General features: G+C 36.4%; 1 protein-coding gene across 2 annotated transcripts in view; it reads right to left on the bottom strand.

The window, feature by feature from the left end:
* Positions 1–19,573, bottom strand: part of ACOX1 (acyl-CoA oxidase 1) — a 207,211-nt gene that overhangs the window by 26,386 nt on the left and 161,252 nt on the right. For both annotated transcript variants that reach the window (XM_089089661.1, XM_089089660.1), the window contains exons 5-6: positions 16,532–16,655; positions 7,099–7,218 (exon numbers count right to left, since the gene is read on the bottom strand). In XM_089089661.1, the coding sequence (XP_088945787.1) occupies positions 7,099–7,218; positions 16,532–16,655 (244 nt within the window). The remainder of the gene's footprint in view (positions 1–7,098; positions 7,219–16,531; positions 16,656–19,573) is intronic.

Here is a 19,573-nt window from a genome sequence, read left to right as displayed (position 1 = left end):
TCTTCAAAAAGGTTTAAGTACCTCCGGGTTGTCAAAGAAGCACAGATACAATGTCTCAGGAACAGAATAAGGTATTAAGTTTCAACTTTCAGAGAAACTAGAGGAGTAGTAAAACTAAGTCAAAAGGTACAATGCATATCCAGATTGCCAAAAGGGTGCTTGTGCAATATACCAGAAAAAAAAGGGGAGGCAAGCTGGAACATTCAGAGTATATTATTGAGGACGTTGAACTAAATCAAAAGGCACTATGTCCATCCAAGTCTGTCATAAGGGCATATTACAGGATCTTAAGAACAGATGAAGGTATTATGTTGAAACTTCAGGACCTGTTGAGGGGGATTTACAACTAAATATGGATGCTAAAATGGCCTATCTGCAATAAATGTGGAACGGCTAATGTTATTAAGATATAACAACCAGGGGATATTGCAGTGTATATTGAACAAAATCAAACTGCACTCTATGCATGCAGGTTGTCAAAAGGGCATATGAACAATATCTGAGGAACAGCTGAAAGCAATAAATTGAACCTGCTTGGGACTTTGCAACTGCAGTTTGTGACTACTTGCAACTGCAAATACTTGTGACTGTGACTGATTGCAACTACAACCCACCTAGTTGTAACTACAATTGCCACTGCATGTGACTTTGACTGCATCAACTACTTTGCAATAGCAAACAATAAGACAATCACTCAAAACCGGAGCAATTCCAAAGAGGCAGGGGTAGACTGGCTGGCAGGCTTTTAAGCTCAAAATCAACGACTGTCACTACCCAAGCCTAAACCAACAAGCTTGGGTCACACAACGAGCTTTAACAGTGTCAACATTGGATAGTTCTTCTCAAATCTTAAGTCAGATCCAGAAAAGCTTCCTTTGACTGCAAGTAACTTATATAACCGTGACGAAAATTCTGTGACCACTGTTCACGTTCCTCCTAAGGTGTTTAGGTTGAAGGGTCAGATGATAGTGTACAAGGCAACATCCTCGGAGAGAGGTGTCCCTATAAACATGGCCGGGACTGTTTCTATAAGCAGTCAGTATTTACCACCCTACTCTATTTCCAAGGAAAATTTTCAGCCTCACATACTAACTGTTGCTCCAGAAAACTCAGCACGTGGAGCCTCACCATCAGGTTGAATAAATAAAGATCTATTTTTGAAATATAATCATCCCCTCAACGGATATACTCACATGCATCTCAAGAGAGCACCAAGCTTCTAATCTTAGATAACCATGACTCCTTAAACATCTATTTTTCCCTCTATTTTTGACCAGACTTAAACCATACAAATCTTGTAACTTCTATAAACCTCTATTAGTCTCCATGACTCTCACATCTCTTTAAAATTTGTCCAGTTTGCAAAAGATTCAGGCGTCACGCTACACGTCGGCCACAAGCTTCAGGGGTTAGATGTATGTGTGTACTTTCACTTCAAGTGCAAATACAACAAACCTGCAGATAACTGGATATTGTCTAATCCTGGGAAGACCTTCATAATATATGACATTCCTTCTGTTGTTAGATAAAGTCTTCCTCAACTGTTCACCCCAAATACTGGTAAGTCAAATGCAACAACAGAAATCTCATTGATTGCATTAACTACAGAAAATTTCGTAAAAATATACATTAAGCGTTTTATTTTTGAAACTAAAATATTTGTATATAAATATTGTAAATATACTCTAATCATCATAGTATACCTACAATGCTATATTACAGTATAATGGCATGTGACCTAAGTGCGGCCCGCGTAATATCCCCATGTAAAATTTTGGCCCTTTTACAATGAAAGGTTGCCGACCCGTGCTATACTAATCAAAACATTTAAGTACCCGGGTACGTTAAGAGAAAAGAATAAATTTGTTGGAAGTTTAAGGACTTAGACCACAAGACTAACCAGAATTATCCCTGACGCAATTAAAAGAGATTATGATTTAGCTCAATTAAAGCATACTTTTTAGCGATAATCTTAGAGGTTCCTGGAATTCGGACAGCTACAAAATAGGAACTATATTTACTTGCTACATATTTTTTACGTTTTTAAAAATTAATTTAAAAAACGTTTCCGAAAAAAAAAAATTCAAAGGAACATTAAGAGCGGTATTAAACCACAAACGAGGAGAAATAAAGTGATTTAAGTTTTTGGGACGTACAACGGACAGAAATTGCTATGATGAACACATGAAACCATAAAAAAACACACAAAAAGAAATTATAATGAACAATAAAACCAAACTTATAACGGATATTACTATGGATAAATAATAGAAGAAAAAGGAACTAAACTTAGTAATCAAGCCAAACTTAAACTAAACATAAGCTACCAAAAATAGATGTGGAGCTACACTCCCCCCCTTAAACCCACTACAGGTTAGAGGGCCATTTGTGCCACAGGAGCTCATAGAGCAATAACTCTTAGGCTGATTGGAAAGAAAAAAATGTTTGCCTCCCTCCTCATCTCCGCCCCCTTTAAATTTCATCTCTTTAGCAAAGAAAAAGCCATTAAAGCTCAGGAGGCAAATGTTCTAACATTCCTCTACCTCACTCCTAAACACAGAAAATGACTTAACAAACTCAAAGAAAATCACAATCAGAAATAGCGTATAAAAGTTGTGGGGAAACTCTTTTAATTTTTCTAGTTGTTACTTTAAGTAAATATAAAACTTCACTTCAGCTTGCCCTCAGTTTGCTCAAGGACAAGGACAAACCATCCTATCTGGCCTTAGGCAAGATTTATACACAACTTTCCAAAATACGGTCTCATATTAATCAGTCCGGTATGAGGTTCATACTTTCCACAAAAACCTCAGAGGTTAGAACCTTACCACTTTCAAGTAATAAACTGGAATTGACGGCATAGGAGAAAACAAGGAGGACAAAACCAAAGTGCTCCTCCGGCGACACAATTAAAAAAAAAAAAAAGTTTCCTGACGGAAGTAAAGAGCAAAACAGAAACTAAAAAAGAAATAAATTGCTTCGCAGCCTATGCAACATATATCTATAAAAAAAAAGCTCAAAGGAACATTTATTTCACCTTTAATGCGCAGAATTAAACAAAACCGGCACTTTGTTGAAAGCAAAAAACCCACGAAAAAACAGGATGCTGGTTCATAGAATACAGAATATATTTGTTCTCTACAATCGCTGGAGCTAACATGAGCGTGTCATGACTCAAAAAAAAAAAGAAAACACAAAACAAGGATAAAAAAAACAAATAAATAGCAACACAAAAATATTAAAGCAGCATGTGCTGCATCAAGGTCAATAAATAAAATGAGTCATAAACAAAATTAATATATGCCAAGAGTCAATTTTCCCGGTTAAAATAGTGACCGCTTATACAGAATATATAAGAATATTAAAATATAAATGGTTGGTACATTCAAAAGCACTCAAAGGCAAAAACATGAAATAAACTGCATCAAACAATAAAAATTTGTCAATGTAATCATAGGCAACGCAATCGCGCTGCCTAAGTAAAGAACGATGTTGGCACAATGCATTATTTTTTTTATTTTTTTTTTTCCATGCCAGGGCACTTCGTATCGAAGGAGTTGTCGTAGAAATTTCGAAAAGGGCTCATTAGATTGGAAATAGAAAGGGATGATGCCCTTTTTAATAGTCGAAAGTGATTGTAAGGCTTGACATTTTTATAGTAAAAATCGATGTGGGTATAATGTATTACTTTTTGTTGCTGTTGTTGTTGTTTAGACTAGGGCACTTCGTATCGAAGGAGTTGTCGTGGGAACTTCGAAAAGGGCTCATTCGATTGAAAATAGAAAGGGATGATGCCCTTTTTAATAGTCAAAAGTAATTGGAGGGCAACTAATCCCCCTCCTAAGAAAGTAAACGGATTTTTTTGTGAATGGTATCAAGTTTTCCATTTCAGGTTAACTAGAGGAGGTGTGAAACTAAATTAAACACTACTATTTGTTTCCAGATTTTTAAAAGGGTATATGTTGTTAAAAATGGCTGAAAATTTTTCTCCAGCATACAAATAGCCAGTCAAACTATAAAGTCTAAAAAAAACGAACAGATGTAACGTATTATTTTCTTTTTCCCTGAAAATACTATGTAAATATAAAACGAACAGAAATTAATTAAAAAAAACTTTTTCCACAAAATTAATTTTTCAAAGAAAAGTAAAGAACTCCATTAAACAAAAAATGAGCAAAAATAAAATCAAATAATCTACCAAACGTGAAACTACCACAAATCAGCATCGATAAATAAATAAAACCCAAAACGAACAGAAATTACAAAATAACCGAGTCAAACTCAAAACGAGCAGAAATTAACATAAATTGGGCTCAAAACCCCTATGCCTTCCCAACGCCAAAACAAAATTTGCCCTTTAATGAAAAAAATAAAAATGAATGTGCATTGTCAACTTAATATACATATACTGATATTTAGTAATCAAAATGTTAATATTATTTGATTTATTAAAGTTATAAAAGGATTGACATCCAAACTTATGGCAAACGACTAACAGATCTTGATTTCGCTAGTGACATCACCCTGATGGCGGCAAACAACGGCAGGGTCATGGATCTTCTCAACATAATCCGAGATCAATTCTTTTGGGACTCAAGATTAACTCGGACAAAAGCAAAAATCCTGGCAACAAGCGATTCACCACTGGATATGAATTGCGTAGATAAAGCAAGGGCGCAGGTGGTATCTAGATACCTTGAAAGTTCAACGAGTCGGATCATGCGAAAAAGTGGTGCAATCTAGTGTTGGGAAAGCCAGTGGAGCTTTTAATGGAGAAAAGCCAGCTTGGCGACCAGAAGAATACACTTTTTGAACTTAAAATGAGGCACTTTGGCAGTAATGTCCTTTCAACCCTCCTGTATAGTTCTGAATGCTAGAATCTAAACCAGCAGTAATAAAAGAAGATCCTTGCTTTCGAGAAGAACTGTTCGCAGGATATTCAATAATAACCAGAGAGACCACGTTACTGGTCAGACAGTTCATTTTATGTCGCACCAGCTGTGGATGTCATAGACCAACGGAGAACGCACTTCTTGGGACATATCATCCGTATGGTGAAAGATGTCTGAGAGTGGGGAGACGAATGGGCGTAGGGAGTGGGCAGCTGCCCCCCCCCCCCTAGACCTTCAAATTTACATTAGATATGGCTGAAAAGCAGAGGTTTTGTATAAAGCAGTTTATAAAACTTCATCACACTATCGACTGCCCCCCCCCCTAGACAATATGCTGCCTACGCCCATGGGGAGACGTCTAGGCAGCAGCACATATGAAGAACAACAAGTATCTCTTGCAGGAACCCTGGGTGCGTCTGGCAGCTCAGGAGAAACCAAGACCTAATGCAAGGCAAGGCCAATTTCGATAATTTGCCATCTTGAATGTATTGATTTTTTTTTTTTTTTTCATTATGTGTTCGACTGATTGTGTTTGCTGCTGGTTACAGACCTAACTCTCTTACATGCAGTCAATCTAAACTCCAGTATTTAGGCTAAAACTTTGGTTAACGGTAGCGGCGGCAATTACAATGGTATACTTTCCAAATTTCTAATTCATTCCGTCTCGGATATGAAACCCGAAAGTCACACATTTTGATGCTACTTCCCCAAACAGGATTAGGTGAGTAATCTATAGAAAAAGATTTTTATAATGAGGTAATATTACTTTAAATTTCAAACAATATTTTAATTAAAAATTCTAAAGAGCTTAATTAATTGAAAAGTAAAAGCGAAATATGTGAAAAAATAGCCAAAAATAATACATGCATTTTCATGAGTTGAAAATACAGCTGAAAAATGAGCAAGGTCTGGATAGTTCAAAGATTAAAATAGGGGCCTAGTATTCCAAGCCATAAAAAAATTGTGGTTCCTTTCTATCCTCCTTTCTTTTGACGAAAAGGAATAGTAAATACTTTCTATTCGACTCTCATATATTGATAGCACATCTGATAATTTGTTTTTGTTTCTTTTCCAAAGGATGGCGATACTTTCATGTGACGTCGAAATTGAAACTTTGGATAAGGCCATAAGGCCCTAAAACGTGGTGCATTAAGTGCCAATTTACTAAAATTATTTGACAATCAACGTTCCATTTCATATGGTCCCTTATCCATCTGTCTAGGATCGTCTATTTGATTTTTTGACCGTTCTGGAAAAACTAAGCGACAGAAGAAAAAAAGGGACGCATTAGTGCATCCATGCGAAAATGCGGTCTTCCTTGTCAGTCAATATGGGGGAGTGTAAACTCTGGATGCGGGATTTACGTCTTCTTTGAGGGGTTTTGTGCTTTTTTCGGAATTCCCAGAATCTTTTTGTATAATTACAAATTGTGGTTCAGTTGAATCGAAAGAAAAAGAACCATTTCAGAATGAATGCCAATTGAAAAATATTTTTTTTTTTACAAAATCTTTGAGAAAACGACTGGTTAAATTTCAGTTACTATAGACCTTGGTGCTCTTTTATTAGGTTGCAGCTACTGCTGCAACTACGATTTTGGTATTTGGTTTAATCTGAATAACAAGTTACTGTATCTGAATTAGTGTCAATTACGGAACTGTTATCACAAGATCGCTTCTTTGAACACAAGAGTCATAAATTTTAGGTATTATGGGCCGTGATCATTCTTTACTGGATTTCAGCTACTCTTACAGTCATGTTTAGGGACTGTAAGTCACCATTTAATAATTTTCAACGATGGCAACTTCAATGGGGCATTTATGGATTTTACCATGTTTCTACTTTGAAAATCGCACTACCAAGTGTCATTTTGGTGCCCCTATGGGACTTTACTCTCGTGAGCTCTTACCCATCTCTCTAGTCCAAAAACCTGTTAGCACTGGAGAAAAGAAGAAACACATCAGTGCAACCCCTGACAAAATGTATTTTTTTCTTCACTGCGGGGGACCGTAAAACTTTAGTTAAGGACTTTAAACGGTAGGGATTTCAATTGTGCACTTCGATTCGACGCCTTTTTTGAAGCGAGTTATTTTGTACACCTTGGAAGAAGTTACTTTTTTCCTTTTATAAAAATGTTTTTGGAATTTTTACCTCAACAGCTATTATTTTCTATATTTCTGTTGCTACAACTGAAAAAACTGCAAAATACCTGATAGAGGTTCGTGAGTGTTAGTATCCCTGAGTTGTACCAGAAATGGATGTGGACCATGACACTTTCCTTTTGTCCATAACTGTGCCATTACGACTGCGTGATTTGCCGTTTTCCCAACTAAAACATTAAGTTTCTGTTTCAGTCACAAATATAACTTCATTTTTTTACATCTTATATATACTTTCGCTTAACAATATGAATTAAAACGTAGTAAATCAAACAAGAGAAACACTTTGGCTACAATCCGTAAAGCATAATCAAACAGGAACAGCTAATAAATTGGGCTTCTGGGGTGACTTTTCTTTAGTTTAAATTGCTCTTTGTTAAAAATATTTTTGCTTTTTTTTTTGGCTGAACAGCCAAACAATTTCCCCTGTAAAATTCCCCCTCCCCGCGAAAAAATCCCCACAGAAAATCTCTCCGGGAAGTCTCCCACGCAAAATTCCCCTATATGCAAAATGGAACAGCCAAAGAGTACAGAGAAAGTACAAGATGGGTACGTCGAAACATCTATCAGATATCCTAAGGGGTAATAAAATGAAATTTAACAAGACCTATAAAAAAAAAAAAAAAAAAAAAAAAAAAAAATGCCAAGCAAAAATCCGAAAATGGACAAAACTACTTATTCCAAATAAACAAGCAATAGTTTAAGTAAACAAATAATAAAAAACCAAGAAAAAAAAAAATCGAGAATGGGGTTTTTATACGGCCAATGAAAATACTAGAAGAAACAAGACAGATATTTCGGAAGGACAGCAGTGGCGCCAATTCACGAAAATGTAGGGGGGGGGGGGCAAGGATTTTTTTTTCGATTTTTTTTTAATTAAGATGCAAAAAAAGAACAACATTTAGAAAACATACCTAAAACAGGGGGTAGCGGCGAGGTCGCTGCTTGGCAAAATTGTCAACTAATCTATCCAAATCCAGTTTCTTTACCTCTTCTTTTTCAACGGCCATTATCATGAGATCACTGAGTCTGTCGTTTCCCATCGTCGATCGCAGATAGTCTTTCACACGCCCTAATGCCGAGAAGAATCGTTCATTACTGGCAGTGGTCACAGGCAAAGTAGCAACTAGCTTCATCAGTTTTAGCAATGCAGAATAGGCAACTTGGAGGTCGGATAAGATTTCGATAGCTCGAAGAAGATCCATTTTTGAAATATCACTTTTTGACAGATGCAGCTTTGCAAGAGAAAGCTAGGATTTTTTGGCATAGTCATCGACATCGAGAATCCCTTGATAATAAAACATAACTCTTTCCAGTTTCGAAAAATTGAGAAAATCGGAACTTAAGGGCTCGAAGGCAGATAAAGCGTCGGGCAGAGGATTCTGCATGAAACGTTGGTCCATCTCACTCGTGAAACGGTCTATTACCTCAAAGTACAGAAGTTTACCGCAGTCTGATTCAACTGGCTGACTGATATTGCGTTTACCGGTTGTTGAGTTTGAAAGAAAGTCTTTGAGACGAATGGAAATGGCTTGACTTCTCTTGCTTAGAGCACTGGTTTTTGATTGTGGAGATTTCGATTCCTGGATATCGTTTAAAGCCAAGAATTCAGATATGTTTTTCCTCAAGTTGTTCCATTCGTTTTCATTTCTCAGCTTTTGGAGTGTCTCATATGTTCCAGAAATCAGTACAAGTGCCAAACTTCCACATTGAAGTTGCTCTGATAAACAATTTACAATGACTAATACTTTTTCCATTATGTGTAAAGTTGAAACAAAAGAGGCAGAGTTGATTTTGTCCAGTAGTCCTTTTGCTTCACACGCTGCCTCGCCGTTGAAACTATCAGAGACTGCGGCAAGCACAGCAACAATACAATCAAATCTGGCCTTCACCTTCGAAAAAGAGCGGACTGCGTAAAACCAGCGAGTCTGGACAGTCCTCTCTAGCTCCAAGAATGTTTGCCCGCTAATACGCTGGGATTCCACAAATAGCTCGTGACGAGTATTGCTGCATGATATAAATGCGTAAAGTCTTTGCACCACAGAGAAAAAATTCAGAAAGTTCGCCGATATTTTTTAGGCAGTCAGTCAAAACCAAGTTTAATCTGTGGGCGTGACAGTGTACATAAACTCCATGAGGTACCTTCTCTCTAAACTTTGCTTGAACTCCGTTAAATTCCCCACTCATAACAGATGCGCCATCATAACATTGGGCAATACACAGCATCGAATCTACACCAAGCTTTTCTATAGTTTCACAAATCGAGGTGGATAAGCTCTCTAAGGTCTAATTGGTCTAATTTGTGCAATTGGTCCAATTGGTCTAATTGGTCTAATAAGGTCTAATTTGTGCATGTGATAGCAGCCGATTGGTCGCTCCACTACTTTTCCATTTGATATGAACCTGAGTAGGATCGCTAATTGTTCTTTTCTAGAAACGTCTTTTGTCTCGTTGACAAGAATAGCAAAGTAATTAGCTGATTTTACTTCTGAAATAATATCTTGGCGCAAGGCATTTCCTATCAGTGTAACTGCCTCATTTTGGTACTGATGACTGCAATAGTGACCATATCGGCGCTGTAACTTGGCCTTCAGCTTTTCGTCACCTTTAGACATTTCCTCCATCAATTCAACCAAATTACCCCGGTTTGCAGATGTTTCTGATTCGTCATGACCCCTCAAAGCGAGACCCTGGCGGCCAAGAAAGCAAATAGCACGAAAAATGTACTTCACATGATCTCTATTTTCCTGAACCTCTTGAGATCTGGAACCTGCAAGGGGTTCAGCGATGCAGACCGAACTTTCATGTTGATCTGAGCCATTTATTGTTCCGCTTGTTTCCGAAATTCTGTCACAGGTGGGGGAATTTATCTCAACTAACCCGAGACTTTGGGCGCTGACACTATTGCCAGTTTCTTGCACTAAAGTTTCTTCATTTTTCTTCCGCATATTCACCGAAAAAAAATCCAAAGTTTGTTGTCGCTTTTTACTCATATTTAAAAGAGTTGTATACAAGGACTTAACTCAGACACGGCAAGAGAAGAACTGAAGAAACACGTAGAAAATCACTTAGAAAATCACTCCCATACTCTACGGTGAAACTACCCCACTTAGAAACCCCAAAAACCAATCACTTATATTTCCTGTTCACGACAGTCCCTTACACTCCACTGGGACTAGTCATCCCATAAACTATTCAACAACGTCAAAAATCTGCTGAACAAAGCCCCCTTGAAACCCTAGAACACATTTCCTTTCCCAGCTACTAAAAAAGGCAATATACAAAACTCATAGTTTACAACGAATTCTTCACAAGAATAATAACAAAACGGGTACTGACCACATGAAGCTTAGTTTTGAATGAACCCTACTCGGAAATAAAATAGTGTAGACGCGCTCGCTCTTAGACAGTTCAAAACAAGATTATATAATTAGGGCACCAGTTTGTTGGTCGTATTTATTGGACCAGTTGCTGGTTTAATATAGCAAATAGCTAAAATAGAAAATAGCTGTGAAATATAAATAAGAAGGTAATTTTCAAAGTCTAGGGGGGGGCCATGGCCCCCCTGCTCTCCCTAATTGGCGCCCCTGAAGGACAGTTGCTACCCTTCTTCAACAATATAGGAGAAAGTCCCAGGAAAATATGTTCACATTTTCAGAGCGAAAATGGGCAGAACTCCTTATTCCAAAATGAAATACTTGCAAACTTTAGCGTAAAGAGCAAGGTTTGAGGAAGGGGCATCCCCCTCATATACAAAATAATTTCTGTTGATTTTAGGTTTTAATGTTGCTCCCTACCTTCAGTTGAAAAAAGTGTGTTTACTTTTTAATTTAAATTTCTGACTGTTTTTCAAATCAAGCCAGGAAATCTTCTTCTCTCCCCCTTATAACATTTCTCCAGGAAAATTCCCCCGGGGACTTTCCTCCTCATTTAAATTCTCCCCGTGGAAAATAGTCCCCCACTTCCCCCAGAAAATTACCCCTAAAAATGTCCGTATATTTCCGAATAACAAATACTATATGTGAATAATAAGGGCAAATTGCGTAACGTATAACCCTTTCATCAGGGACTATGGAGGGCTATCTCACCACCAAAAGCATAATTGTTGGACCTTTCAACTATCCTGAATTAAATGGCTATCTTAAAATTTTTATCGGATGTCTTTGGAGAAAAAAGGGCATGGGAGGGGGGCTAGGTGCTCTCGAATCTTTTTGGTCACTTAAAAAGGGCAATTGAACTTTTTATTTCCATTCGAATGAACTCTTTCCCGGTCTTCTAGGGCAATTGGTTCGATACGATCACTTACGAAAAAAAAAAAAAAAAACCTCCCATCCGTGATCTTTTTTCTGCAAGAAAATACAAAATTCTACATTTTTATCGACAGGAGCTTAAAACCTCTTCGGTAGCGTTCTCTGATACGCTGACTCTGATGGTTTGATTTTCATTAAGACCGTTTGAGTTTTTTTAGGGGGGGGGGGGTTTCCCCCTTTTTAGAAAACCAAGAAAATTTTCTCGGGCTCGTAGCTTTTGATGGGTAAAATTAAACTCAATGAACTTGGGAGGGGGGGGGGCTTCCCCTAATCAGTCCCCCTTGTGGTCGTAGAAACTTTGGAGGATGTTCATTCGATCGTAAATTAGAAGTTCTGGTCGCCCACCTTTTTTTAAGTCGAAAGTGATTGGAAACCAAAATACTATTTTGTACTTTTTCTGTGGCTGCTCAATTTTGCTCGATTACCCATGGGTAGTTTACCGGGGGGATTTTCTAATCGGGGAAATTTTTCAAGGGGAAGGTTTTCTGAGGGGTACAATTTTTCTAGGGGGGGGGGAGGGTGATTTACCACGGGAGAAAAACGACGGCCCCCAATTCAAATGTCGGGTAGATTAATTTTAGACAAAACTTTTCTATTCTTGTTTCAAGTATAAATATGAAACACTGAAATGGAGCTTCAATTATTTCTCAATTATTTATTATGGTACCGTGAATGTTCATATGATGATACCTTTTTCGGAATCCATATAAATTTGAATTCGCAATAGACTTGCAAACAGTTCGTGATAGCGAACTGTAAGTAAGGAGCAACGCGGCTCAATAGTAACCGAAATTCTAAGAAACAGTCTTGACAACAACAGATACATCAGAAGAATCGAATTTTGATTGTTATTCAAAATATACAAAATGTGTCAAGTTTAATGTTCCCAATCAAAAGTTACAAGCCTGAGAAAATTTGCCCAATTTGTGAAAAAGGGGGTAAACACCCTCAAACATCAAGTGATCTTAATGAAAATCACACCATCAGATTCAACATATCAGAAAACCACACTATAGAGGTTTCAAGCTCCTACAGTAAAAAATGTCGAATTTTGCATTTTTTTTTTTTTTTTTTTTTTTTTTTTACCAGAAGAAAGATCACAGATGCGTGTTTATTTGTTTGTTTTCCCCAGGGGCGACCGTATCGAACCAATGACCCTAGAAGATCGGGAGTGGACTCATTTGATTGGAGATCAAAAGTTCTAGAGCCCTTTCAAAAGAAAAAATCAAATCCCAGAGGAAATATAAAGAACTAGAACTTAGTTCTAGTGACAAAAATACTGAAAGGTAGCTATCCCCCCTACGCCCCTTTTTTCCCCAAAGTCACCTGTTCAAAATTTTGAGATAGCCATTTTATTCGACATTGTGGAAAAATCTAATAACTATGTCTTTGAGGATGACTTGCCCCCACACAGCCCCCTGGGGAAGGGCTGCCAGCTACGAACCTTGCCCATTGTTTACATATAGTATTGGTTATTGGGAACTAAACATATTTTTTCCGGGGGGAGGGGAATTTCTGGCGGGGGATTACGTGGGAGGATCTTCCCATGGAGGAGGTTTTTGTGGGAGAAGGGAGTTTTCCATGGAGGATCCGGATTTCAAAGCATTATTTAAAAAACTATTAGAAATTAAATAATAAAAACAATCTTTTTCAACAAATAGGTAATAATTTATGGTCGTGATAAGCTCCTTACTTTCAGTTGAATTTTTTATTTGTTTAATTGTACTATTAATATTAGCTAAAATTAGAGTTCCCATTCATGAACAAGCTCAAATGGTAATTCTTCCTCACTTGTACCTACTTCTTCCAGCTTGTACCTACTACAGGTACAACCATGAACAGAAAAAAAAAGAAAAGAATAAACTTATGCACTTCATTACATTGCTAATGCAGAACCAAACTTGGTGAAGCTATTTAAGGTGTTAAATTATTTTTATTGCTTTGAAAAATGTTCTTATCTTCTAAGCTTGTGTTTTACTTTTTCGCAATGAAGTGTATCTTAATAAGTTGATTAATGATCGAAAAAAAACTTGATTATAGTAGGAAAAAAAATCAATGCATATGGTATTCTTAATAAAAGAATGTTAAGGCTCTTCTCTATAGCTATAGAGGTTCTTATACCTGTACTATGAAAGAACAATAGCTCTAGTAGACAGGCAAGGTAGGCTCGGGTCTACTTAAAAAGTTTCAAAAAAACTACACCTCTTCTTGCGTTTGTATGGCTCTTTTTTTTAGAGATGGAATAACAAAATACGAGTGTATAATGTATATCTTCAAAATTGAAATAAAAAGCTTAGCGCATTAATTCTGAAATGAGATAAGAATAAACGAAATATCCGCTTACTTGGAAATAATTAAAATAAAAAGAAATGGCAAATTTGTATCTCTCAAATAGCTATAGTTACAAATAGCTATAACACGGGGCCATAAACCAACTCCATAAGATACACTCCATTCTGAAAAAAAAAAGTAAAACACAAGTCTAAAAGAAAAGAAAATTTGCCAGAGCAATAAAAATAAAGAAGGATTCAGTAAATAAACCTGCTATTAAAGTAAAAAGAAGGTGCGAAGCCTGTAAAATGTAGAGTAAAACTGAAATTAAAAAGAGATAAAAAAAAATGTATTTAAGGGTTCACTATCTCAATTGCAATTCTTCTCTATCTCACAGCAGTTAAGAGCTGATTTTTTTTTCTTTTTTACGGCTGCTTCTATTGCTAGATTTTTTTTACTTTTACCGTTGATTGTGAATTGAAAGCCTCTTAATTTACATGTAATATTGTTTCCTGTTTAAAAACTTAAAAGAAATTGATTATTGAGCTACAGCACACTCAAAATATGACGCATCAAGCCTGAACTTGCATAATATAATCAGGGCTTACAAATAAACCTGTTTTTTCCTAATAAATCAATATTTGGTTATCTTACAATAGTATAAGGAGTAGGCAATAATTCCATGACATCAAGTCTATATTACGACAATAAATCGGAGCAGAAAGCGCAATAGAGGTGATTTATTTTGCGATAGCCAAAACAAAGAAAGAGTCACTCGAGAGGGTGGAAATCGAAACTGATTGGTCTTTCGGGGCTTTTTTGAGTTGTACTTGGACTCGGCCTATAAAATGATACAAAGACGATCGACAGGAAAAATATCTCTACCATATTGCCTTATTGGTGATTTGAAACTAATTAAGTATTTTACATAATCATTTTAATATGTTTATAAATGTATAAGCTTGTTCTCTAAGGTCAATTTTAATATTTAGGTAAATCATCTCCAGAGAAACAAATTTTTCAGCAACAGCATATTGAAAACACAACACGATAAATTGTGAACTTGTATGATAGGATTAAACATAAATTAATTTTTTTTTTGTCCTTAAAACATTTTTAATTGACTAACTTGCGTAAAAAAGAAGGTGGGAAGAAATTCCCAGATGCCTGAGCTCCCAGCTAAGTGATGCTTTTGCTAGGTTGCCACATTTGTGAGTACCATTAGAACAAAAAAAAACCATTTGAGAAAGCCAGAAGCCCAATAGAATGGCATTCCGGGGTTTTGCGTGGGTAATACTCCGATTTCGCCTATTAGATGAAACAAAGAAATACGACAGGAGAGCTTCTTCAAATCCCTTCTTCCCTATTCGGGCATTTTCCTGAGTCTATTGTTCTATTCTGGTGCTTGGGATCGAAACTGACAATGAAAGTTCTCTAAATGCTCAACAAATTGGAGCTTAATCCTTACTCCCGTGATTTTTAGAAAGCTGTTTCCCAACGAGAAAATGATATTCTGAACTAAGAGCCTGGAGTTTTATAATTTCAGAGTTAATAAATTCAGCGTTAACATACAAATCAAAAGACAGAGCTCGTCACAAAAGGATGACCAAAAGTGAAAAACTTGGAAGTTGTAATTGGGTGTTCAGCCAGACCAAGGTCATATTAGGTAGTAAGCGGCAAGCAGCTTCTGATATTTGTGTACTTATTATTGGCATGTGATATGTATTAAAAAAAACTTCGTTTCCATCTCCATCATGGGGAGTCACTTGTAAGGATGAATCGTACACTCTGATCTTCAGGATATGGGTCGGATACATGTGCAAAGTATTTATTATTAGTTTCTAATGTGCATCTGAAGCAAAGAAAAATTTGTTTCTAGAGCAAAATTGTCCTTAGCATTAACAAAACTGAAAGCAAATAACAGGTTTTATCTTTGAGGCATTAAATAATAGCTATCTTTAGTGACTACGGGTTTGCAAGCTTTACTGAACCTTGTTTTTAGGCCACCCACATCCAACACGGAGTTTTACAAGGCTTGTGCAAATCGTTTTGTGTGACATGTTCAATACCGGCGAATCTCTTCTCAGAACCCTTGTTCAACCATGCTATTCTGGCGTGTTATAATTTTGAGGAACCCGTGTCCAACAGGCTTGGAACCCGTAAGATGAAAACGCTTTAAAGTTTTGCTGGGTTGAACACGGAAACAAATTTGTCGAACCCGCTCAAAACACGCTTCAAACCCGATGCCTGAAAACACAATACTGCTCGGTGCACCTTTTGTTGGTTTTTGATATGCATTTGAGGCTAAGGAAAATTCGTTTTCATCTCTATGATAGAGAGTAACTTGCAAGCAATAACTATACAGCACGTTGGAACTCAGAGGAGACGGCAAGCTACATGTGCTAAGTGCATACTACCGATTTCTGATGCGTATTTCAGGTTAAAAAAATTCGTTTCCAGAACTAAACTATTCTTACCATGAACTGAATCGTAAATAAATGATTAGATGTTTTGGGCAAAGTAACAAAGCGTTAGCCTGTATAAACGACGATTTTAAAAGCAACAATATTGGTTGGATATTTGAAAACACAACACAGAGTCAGTTTTAAGAAGAAACAGTGTATTTTAAAACTGTCTTTAATGAACGTGGCATCACTTTTTTTTGAAGAAAAGATTTTTCTTAAGACGTATCATATCAAAGTTTTGACGAGTTAACAACTAAATTGTTTAATTATTGACGAAGATTCAGAACGAAACTGTTTCTCCTGCAGATATTTTTTGCAAGGCCTATCAGGCGTTGCCAATCATGGTCTTGTCAAGCAGGTTTATAAGGTAACAACAGTTCCATTAGATAAAGATTAATACTACTAAACCAGCAATAAATAGGCGTCATATTACTTACGGCCACCAGGCCACCATTTATAAGCAGTGACAGTTGGCGTATTCAAAACAAACTCTTCGGTAGTTGGATCATAAGTAGCTGTTGTCTCTAAGCCTCTCAAAAATGTTCCATGGCCCAATTCAGTCTAAAAACAAAACAAAGCTTATTCAAGTAATCACATGTACACATATGTAAGAAATGCGGTAGCCTCAAATAAGCATGCAGCATGGCAATAAATACTGATAAGAACAAGTGTGCAAGAAGTTCCAAAGTTGCCAATAGCAGAGTTCCGAAGGCTGCCGACACTTTAGCAGCAAAACTTGCGTTTTGACAGCTTTGCTTTGAGCAAACGGTATTTTTATACGTAAAATTTGCAGAAATGTAACAAATGTGACTTAGTATTGCTAGGAGTTAGAAATACCAATAATTTTTTGAATCACAATTAACAATGTAATCTGATTCAGTGGCAAGCCATATACTAGCCATAAATATCATACTCCATAATTTTGTATGTGCTATTTTATCAAAAGTACTGTATCATGTTTACTCTAATACTGCTAGTGGAGTATGGAATTTTTTTGGGATTCTACCCCTTGTTCTTTTTTTTCAGATAAATGACCTGTTTTCTTTTCTGTAATTACATTTGCTTATATTTACCTATAGTATAATTTTCAATGATAAAGTTAAAGTCTCGTTGCTAAGCTAGATTCTTTTGCAATAAATTAGCTTTCAAGTTAAATTCTATTTTGTTTTCCTGGTCTGGGCCATTGTAAGATGATGCTATGCGAAAAAAACCATTGGATTTGAACTCTAATTTATTGGATTGGTCCTTGCCATTCTGGGGTCCACCCCAACACAAGTTTTCCTTTTATGAAAATAGTGATTTTGGAGTTTGTTCGTTGATAGACTTCAGAGTCTATGTTGATATGTAATGTAGTCAGTTTTGTCGGATTTGACATTGGAAACTTTAAGTAAGCTATTTTCTAGAGCCGTATGAGATTATTTTTCCCAGGACCCCAGGCAGGATCAGGAGAAGAGTTAGCTATAAGTACCGGCACTAGTATATCAACAGTGGGGCTGTTAACCCTCCAAAGAGATAGCTAGAGATAATAGGGGTGACCCAGGTGAATGCACCCTTGGCCAAGAATTTCGCCCGATTGACCGTTCGATCACATTACCATACCCTGGAGCAGGGTATACGGTAATAGGGTATTGCCCTACCCTTTATTTACAGTACAGTAGTGGTGGTCAGCGTAGGTTCATCTCCAATAAGTGGTGCAGCACAATTTCCACGCCAATATTTGGTAACAGCGGTAGTTACCATTCCAATAGTATTCAAAGTCTGAAGAATACTGTATATAGCTTACTGCTCTTACTTTATGGATGGAGTTTTAAATTCCAATACTATTGGTATTAAAGAAATAATGTATACCCAACTGCAAGCTTAATACTCATTGATCACTATACTATCTAAAGTGGTAACGAACTGTACAGTAAGAGCTACTTGGCTCAATAGTAATCAAAACTCTAAAGAAAGAATTTTGATACCAATAGATACATCAAAAGAATCGGATTCTTATGCTGATTTTGAATATACAAGTTTCATCGGGTTTAGTCTTACCCATCAAAAGTTACGAGAGTGAGAAGATTTTGCCTTATTTTCGAAAAAAGGGGAAACCACCCCCTAAGTCATAGAATCTTAATCAAAATCACACAATCAGATCCAGCATATCAAAGAACCTTACTGTAGAGGTTTCAGGCTCCTATGTGCAAAAATCTGGAATTTTTTTTTTTTTTTTTTTTTTTTGCTAGAAGAAAGATCACGGATGAGGGTTTATTTGTGTTTTTTTGTTGTTTTTTATTTCACCAGGGGTGATTGCATCGACCCAGTGATCCTAGAAGTCGCAAAACGGTTCATTCAAAAGGAAATTGAAAGTTCTAGTGTCTATTTTAATCAAAAAACAAAACAAAAGTTAAAAATAGTCAAATAGTTCGTGGTAACGAACTGTGTAGTAAGAGCGACTCGTCTCAGTAGTAACAGAAACACTAAAAACGGAATTTTAATATCAATAGATACATCAAAAGAATCAGATTTTTATGCTGATTTGAAATATTTAAGTTTCATCAAGTTTCATCTTACTCATCAAAAGTTACAAGTTTGGGAATATTTGCCCTATTGTCGAAAAAAGGTCCTATCTGCAATAATGTGGAATTTAGTGTTTTTTTCCAGAAGAAATATCACGAATGTGCGTTTATTTGTTTTTTTTTTGTTTTTTATATTCCCCAGGGGTGATCGTATCGATCCAGTGGTCCTAAAATGTCGCAAGAAGGCTCTTTCTAACGTAAATTAAAAATTCTAGTGCCTTTTTAAATCACAAAAAAATTGAAAATAGAATCACTTTTTACAAAAAAACTGCATTTTTGATGTCTTTTCATACTGGGTCTTTTCAAAGATATTTGATTTTTGCAACAATCAAAAAGTTCGTGGTAACAAACTGTATAGTAAGAGCGACTAGTCTCAATAGTAACCGAAACTTTAAAAAACGGAATTTTGGTACCAATAGATAAATCAAAAGAATCGGATTTTTATGCTGATCATGTTAAAGATTGATCAATGATGTCATAACTGTAGGTTGTAGCCAGGTCGTCTCATACTATACCAATTAAGAAAAAGCCATAGACTTTTTCCTGTTTGTAATCCGGGTTGCAGCGGTAGATTGCAACCTAGTAAGAGACGATCACCTCCAATGTTAAGAAATATACAACCCCCCAACTCCTAAAAAAAGAGTCAGATCAAAACAAAAAGTACACCATTAGAACCGCCTTGTCCGAATCCTCTATAAAGGAAACTTACCGCCCTTTGGCTTGAATAACAAAGAAAATATATTGGCTTGAAAATCAAGAAAATAGACTTTTACCACGTTATTCTCCACAAACAGAATATTTTTTTCTTTCTGCTTTTTTTTCCTGCTCAGCTAGCCGGGCACTGGAAAATCATAGAGAGTTGTATAATAGCTCATTTTAAAGGCAATTGCAACATCTAGTCACTTTTGTAATTAAAAA

This window comes from Artemia sp. Qi Xiang Cuo, chromosome 5 (assembly GCF_049724085.1).
Source record: "Artemia sp. Qi Xiang Cuo chromosome 5, ASM4972408v1, whole genome shotgun sequence".
Lineage (NCBI taxonomy): Eukaryota > Metazoa > Arthropoda > Branchiopoda > Anostraca > Artemiidae > Artemia > Artemia sp. Qi Xiang Cuo.
Note: the sequence above shows the minus strand (reverse complement) of the source record. Positions and strands in the feature narration are given on the sequence as shown.